The sequence below is a fragment of the Lasioglossum baleicum genome, chromosome 19 (assembly GCF_051020765.1).
Source record: "Lasioglossum baleicum chromosome 19, iyLasBale1, whole genome shotgun sequence".
Lineage (NCBI taxonomy): Eukaryota > Metazoa > Arthropoda > Insecta > Hymenoptera > Halictidae > Lasioglossum > Lasioglossum baleicum.
Genome location: NC_134947.1, coordinates 1,493,803 through 1,501,083, shown reverse-complemented (window position 1 = coordinate 1,501,083; position 7,281 = coordinate 1,493,803). Strand labels below are relative to the sequence as shown.

The 7,281-nt window shown below is 33.2% G+C and overlaps 1 protein-coding gene across 3 annotated transcripts; it reads left to right on the top strand.

Moving 5' to 3' along the window:
* Window positions 1-3,184, top strand: Eef5 (eukaryotic translation elongation factor 5). Of its 3 annotated transcripts, none has more exons than XM_076443308.1 (4): window positions 1-156; window positions 1,346-1,641; window positions 2,274-2,408; window positions 2,648-3,184. In XM_076443308.1, exons 2-4 carry the CDS (start codon window positions 1,366-1,368, stop codon window positions 2,717-2,719), a joined length of 483 nt encoding a protein of 160 aa, XP_076299423.1. In that variant the 5' UTR covers window positions 1-156; window positions 1,346-1,365; the 3' UTR covers window positions 2,720-3,184. The 3 variants fall into 3 exon arrangements, with proteins under 3 accessions (XP_076299423.1, XP_076299424.1, XP_076299422.1); XM_076443309.1 differs by having other exon boundaries at window positions 116-190; XM_076443307.1 differs by lacking the exon at window positions 1-156 and adding an exon at window positions 163-414.
* The last annotated feature ends 4,097 nt before the right edge of the window (window positions 3,185-7,281 follow it).

The following is a 7,281-nucleotide window of genomic DNA, read 5'->3' as shown; positions in this document are numbered from 1 at the left end:
CACTACACTGGTAATAAAAGTGGTCACGTTCAACTCTACCCCGTGCAGACTTTCAGTCGGAATCCGTGGATCTATTCGGGTGGCCCCCTGTCGCCGATTAGCGGTTCGCGCAAGCGCAACCAACTCTTCTGGTTAGAGTGTCCATTTTGATCACATGTGAGTATTTCCAGTCTGTTCTCCTTTTTTCACGGTGAGTCTAGTTGAATGACTTGTGATCGCCCGAGTAAGTTTATAAAACGTGTGTTGAAAGCTCCAGAAAATAAAGAGCTACATTATTAGAAACCAGTTGACATCCGTGATATCTGAAACCTTCTCCGAGAGTCGGCAACTTTGACGACGAACCGCACGCAATCCTTTTCGCGCCATCTTCTTGAGGAAAACGGTGAAAAAACCGCAGTAAACTCGTCCTCGAAGGTAATTCGACTTTCACGAGGCTCTCCGGTCGATTTTTCATAGAAAAGCTTCGATATCCAAAGAACTGTCAGTCGGGTTAAAACTTTGGTTATCTCGTACTTCCACAACGTGTTCGTGCACTTTGTCTTCATTATTCAAACAATTTTTCAAGCTATTCGCGTTTCAATTTATCTTTTAGAGAATTTTCGTTCGGTTAATTTGTTCCACGATGTTTTCGTTTTTACCATTTATCTTACCAGTTTTATAGTACTTCCGAAATACTTGAAGTTTATCGTGTTCTATAAGGTTTCTATTGCATACCTGGGAAAGACGAACATTTTTCTGTGATAAAGCCAAATAACTTGTATAATAATTAGTTTATTAAAATTTTCATATTCGACACGAGGGATGTGGTAACCGCATTAAATGTTAAAGAATAAATGCGATTTTTAAACTTTGATCGGAAATAATCAAAGAATTCATTGTTATGTTCCAAAACATAATAAGATATATGTTCTCCATTCATATTTTATTTTCATATATATCGTAAGAAAAATATTGTTACGACGACATCGCATTTTAAACAATCTTCATCTTATTCAAACTATGTTCACTTAAATATGTGAACACTTATGTTCACGGTTGTTATTTTATTGTAACCTTCATCGATTTATTAATGTCTTTTAGTGGTAGTATTTTTTGTTGTTGCTGTTAAAATTACGAAAATATTTTTAGATCGACAAGGTTTCGAAATGAATTAAATATCATTCCAGTGTTGTTATTCGCATTTATGTTAGTTGCATTAAAACGCTAATAATTCTGTATTTAACGAAACTTTCCATTTCGCTTCGCAACATTTAGAATTACTCTGATATTATAGTAACGCGTATATTCGAATATATAAAATTGTTTAGAAGAGTAATAAATCATTTACTTTGAACTACAATTACAGATTAACAAGAAAAATCCAGAATGGCAGATATAGAGGATACTCACTTTGAAACCGGAGACTCCGGTGCTTCTGTAACGTACCCGATGCAGTGTTCGGCACTGCGTAAAAATGGGTTTGTCATGCTCAAATCCCGGCCATGTAAAATTGTAGAAATGTCAACCTCCAAGACAGGAAAGCATGGCCACGCCAAAGTGCATCTTGTAGGCATTGACATTTTTACATCAAAGAAATATGAGGATATATGTCCCTCTACGCACAATATGGACGTGCCGTTTGTTAAACGGGAAGACTACCAGGTTCGTTTCCGTTACTACTTGGTAAAAAAAGTATTATATATATATTTTTATGCTGTACATTTACGCTTTCGAATTATGGACGTAACGGAACAGATGTTGCTACTACTCCTCTTTGGGAGGGAGGGAAGCAGCCACATCTGTTCCATGGGCCAGCATCGCCCAGCAAATACATTTTTAACCCTTCGCACTCCTTTGTCGAGCGCGACTCGACATCGGAGGAAGAAAAACTTAAACGAAACAGGTTTTCCATGTATTTGGTTCTACCTTGATTTATTTAAAAGTTTCAGAGCTATATTTAACATAATTAGTAGACTGTGGATTTTGTGCATCTACGACAAGACTGGCGCTTACAATTTAAAGCAGTGGACATGTTAGAAATGTCGAAGGACATAGATGTATTCGTGTTTCAGCTTAATAGGATAATTAAAAGAACTATAATTTTTAAAAGATCCGCAGACTAATAATTGGTACACAAAATTGTTCGAAATAAGTCAAGAAACTGACCTTTGAACTAAATATAATAAAATTTCAAATAAAACACTTCGAAAAGCAAGTTGCTGGCTAAACAAAATTGAAATATGATGAAATGAACAAAGATTCGAGTAAAATGTATCTGTATGTTTATGTTGCAGCTAGCAGATATATCCGACGATGGCTACTTATGCCTGATGGCTGATAACGGTGAACTCCGTGAGGATTTGAAAATTCCTGATGGTGACCTAGGTGCTCAGTTACGTGCTGACCATGACGCTGGGAAGGAACTTCTTGTAAGTACTGTTCGAGCTGTACAAGAGTTGATTTTATATGGACATCCTACGTATCGATTTCAGTGCATTGTTGTATTTCTGTTTAAAAAGCGTGTTTTTTTTTGTTATCGATTTATATAAAATCGTAGTAAATTGAAAATATTTCAACGTTTATTAACCGGAATTTATTTGATCGTACAAGTTCTAATGAAAATTACGAGGACGATTGGAAAGAAACAAAAGTGTATTTCTTTTTTCAGTGCACTGTGCTGAAAGCCTGTGGTGAAGAGGTCGTGATCGCCATCAAAACCAATACTGCCATCGATAAATAATTGTGTTCAGTCCAAACTCCACCATCACATTAAAGAGAAAACAAAACACACACAGCTAATATATTATTAAGCGAAACCTAAGATACAATACAAGATGATCAGTGGTTAAAATAAGAACTACCAACAACAAATAGGAAAGGAAAGAGAAGTGGGGGGCACTTGGAAATGAACAAAAAGAAGGATATAAAGAAACGAAGAAAAGGAATGAGACACACATAATTAAAAATGAAGAGAAGTGCAAAGTATAAACGTACGTGGAGCGTGTAAGTGTGAGGGAGGAGAGGATTACAAATAACGCAAAAGAATAACAAATAAAAAAGAGAATAAACCAGGAAACAGTATCAGCTTAGATCTTGAGAACAAAAACAAAAAGAAAGAATGTTTTTGGCGGTTTAAGATATTAAGATTAAAAGGCAATTTTGACGGTCGAAAATTTGAGAAAAGAAATTTTGCCTTTATTTGTAATTTTTAAAACTTCAATGTAATTAGAATTCTACTTACATTGGAATTCCCGATTGCTTTACAATTTACAATAATAATTGTACCGAGTTCTCACTATTATCAGAATGTTCTTGTAATTCCAATGCACCTAGAATTCTAATTACTTAAAAAGTTTTATTCCCTTACGATAACCCTTTCTCTCTTAATACTTCAATCGAGATTTAAAATTTTTCGTAAATTTGATTTTAACATTTTCTACCATGCTCAAATTACAATTCTAATAGACTTAGGTAGAACTCCGATCTTTGAATAATATTTGTCATATCTTAATTTTATGGAATTTTCGTTTTCTTTTTATTGAAGTTCATCAAATTCTTTTTTTCTATTAAAACTCATATTTTAGAACACGTCTGACCTGATTCTAAATTCCCATCACGTAATGATTTCTTTTGATTTCCTTTTTGATACGTATAATATCAAACCAATTCTACCTAACATTACGTAAAATCCATCCTACACTTTTAAAATTTCATTAAAGATATCTACATTTTTTGTTAAAGATCATTAATATTCTCTACGAATCGAAAACTCTTTTTATTCATTATCGACTTGTTAAAATTTGTTCTTGTATAGGTTGTTTAAATTCTTCGAATCTTTCGCATTCTTACTTACAGTTACGATTCATTAAACATTACTAAAATTAGACGTATTTTCTAATTTTTCAAATCTACGAAAGATATGTCAAATTAATATCTCTCACAAAAGACAAAAGTACAATTCTTTCCTCGACATTTCAGATTTTAATATTTAATTTTTGAATTGTGGAAATTAATGTTAAATATAGATCTGAGAAATTATATCAACATTTTATACATTTCTGTAACTTCATTTTCTGTTCTATAACTGTGAATTATCGAACGAAAAATTTCGTTTATATGTTAGAATTAGAATTTTGTATTTCGAACTGTGGGAACTTCATTTGAAAGATGAAATGTTGAAAAAAAATGAAACTGCATTAGATCGAATCGATGATTTATGAATTTTTATTTGAAATTTCAGTTCCAACGTAAGAATTTTTCTCTTATATTTAAAACTCGAATACGAATCAGACTATACCATCAGCAAAAAAGTTTAAAATTATAAGAAAAATGAATAATAAGAAACAACTAAGCTATTATAATCTAAGCAGACTAATTTAAGATTAAGACGACCTAGATAAATGAATTTAATCTACAAGGGGAAAAACAAAAAAAACGAATCAATCGGCCTCTTGGTCGAATTTTCAACCACGAGAGACGGAAACTATTCTTTTCTGCTTCTCGATACTCTCTGTTTAAATTAAATGTATATATATATGTATATATATATATACCACTGCTGGTTTTCATCCACATGCTAACATTTTAAGTATTGGAAATATAATAAAAATATTCATCTTTATGTTATAGGCACAGATGTGAAATGGTATTTGAAGAATATGTACAGGGTGTCACAAAATTATATGTCGTGGACACCATAGCGCGATTCTACACCCCCGATTTAGTCGAAAATGACGTAAGAAACCCCCCGCAAAATTGACCTTGAACGTGAAAAACAAGGTAAAGAAATCAACAATTTTTTTAAGGATTAAGATTTTTTGAAGTTTTATACCAAAATTTTCTTTTAAAATCTACAATCTTAAATCCTAAAAGAAAATTTTGGTACAAAAATTTTAAAAATCTTAATCCTTAAAAAAAATGTTGGTTTTTTAACCTTGTTTTTCACGTTCAAGGTCAATTTTGCGGGGGGTTTCTTACGTCATTTTCGACTAAATCGGGGGTGTAGAATCGCGCTATGGTGTCCACGACATATAATTTTGTGACACCCTGTACAGCTAATTTAATGAAAAATTGCTAAACGATTTCTGATATTTGTATCTGCTACTGAGATACTATAGTAGTAAGATAAAGTATACATTTTATTTTTAAAGTGCAGATACTTGATTTGCTATTTGAAATCGCGATATTTATGCGTGCGGTTTTGTCTTGAAGATATTTCTTGAAATATTAAACTATCTTATTTCATACGCGTACAATAAATTATGAAATATTTATATTACGAGTTAAAAGCATAAAGTACAGTAAAATAGAGCTGTAATGAACGTTTTTTTTAAGTGTACCAGCATTGGTGTATATATAACTAAACAAAAGTGCATATACACATACACACGTATACAAAACACACGCAGCGGTAAAATATATGGAAATACACACATAATTATATGTGAAAGTACACGATTGTGGAATTTGAACCAGAAAACACAAACGTAAAATATATATATAAATAAACGAATACCAACGAGCGCATTTGTTTATACGGCCGAGGTCGATGAAGGACAAATAAAGGAAACAGAAAGCCGTCGGTGCTTTTAAGTCACTTTCGATATATAATATTTCGTTTCATTTTTAACGATATTTTGTAAGAAGTTTGAGTTTCGACGATTTCGTCACCAATTCTTTTCTTTTTTTTAAATTGCTTTTCTCATGTTATGTTTATCTGTTAATTAATCCTACTTAAATTGTACCGAAATATTTTTATTGGAAATTATAGATTAGAAATACATACATATATACATTCAATTCATAGCTTTGTAATTAGTAGTGCTTTTACATTTATCATTTCGTAATTTCACTAAAGTGCTATTAGAATAATCGATAGAAAACGTTGATAACAGTGATGAAAAGAAAAATTCAATTGCATTACATTAAAAAAGAAAAAAAGATTCGTACATTGAAAAATTGTTTTAAACGTTAATATTTCTTCTTTTTTCAAACCTAATTGAAAAGTACTTTTTTATGTTACAGCCCCTCTGTTCACGAATACTCTCATTTTATATAAAGTTTAATTATTCGACGTTTATTCGCGAAAATTGCTTTAACTAATTGGGTAGGAAGTAGAAATCTCGATTTCACGTGTACCTGAAATACACGTGTACCACGTGTAGTTCGGATGTTCGTGTATTGTTTACTACTAAGTTTAATAAATGTGTGTTTCGATACACGGATACACGTACATTTTACCCAGTAGCACACGACGTCTTTTAGACGTTGTTTTAACGTCTCACGTCACAAAAGACGGCTTTTTGACGTCTACAAGACGCCCCTTTGGAGATGTCGTTTTTATGTCAGAAATGAGACGTCCAAAAGGCGTCTTCCTTCAGCTTTAAAAATGACGTCTAAAAGACGCCTTTTGGAGATGTCGTTTTTACGGCTGAAGGAAGAGGCCTTTTAGACGTCTCAAGTCTGCCATAAAAATGACGTGTCGAAGATGCGTCTAAAAGGCATCTTTTTTGTGGTGTAAGACGTACAGACGTAAAAACGACGTTTAAAGACGCCTTTTTGGAGATGCCGTTTTTACGGCTGAAGGAAGATGCCTTTTGGAGGTCTCAATCTGCGATAAAAACGACGTGCCCATAGAGGCGTCTTTTTGTGACGTAAGACGTACAGACTTAAAAACGACGTCTAAAGGACGCTTTTTTGGAGATTTCGTTTTATGGCTGAAGGAGAACGCCTTTTAGACGTTTCATTTCTGCCATAAAGACGACGTCTTGAAGACGCCTAAAATGCGTCTTTTTTTGAAGTACAGACGTAAAAACGGCGTGAAAACGACGCCTAAAAGACGTCGTATGCTATCTTGGTAAAATATACGTCAGATCTGGGGACGCTGGCTCAAAAAACACATGTTGCTACTACTCTGGGACTGTCTTACCGAGCAAGAGAAGGAGAGAAACAGCAACGTGTGTTTTTCGGGCTAGCGTCGCCCAGGTCTGATATACGGGTATCCGTGCATCGAAATATACGTGTACACGTGAATTTTCAATACACGTTTAAACTCGTGATCTCTAGTAGGAAGTCATGGAAGAGACTGTTGAAGATTTATTCGCAAATATTCTCTTTAATATTCCTACATTTTCAAACATTAATACTCTTATATTTTGTATTATTAATAATCATTAATGATTAAAAAAACATTACGAGTGCCATTACATACATACATACATATATATATATATATATATATATAAATGCTCACGCTTATATGAGCCCTGCTCGCACACCACACACATACATACAGAGAACATT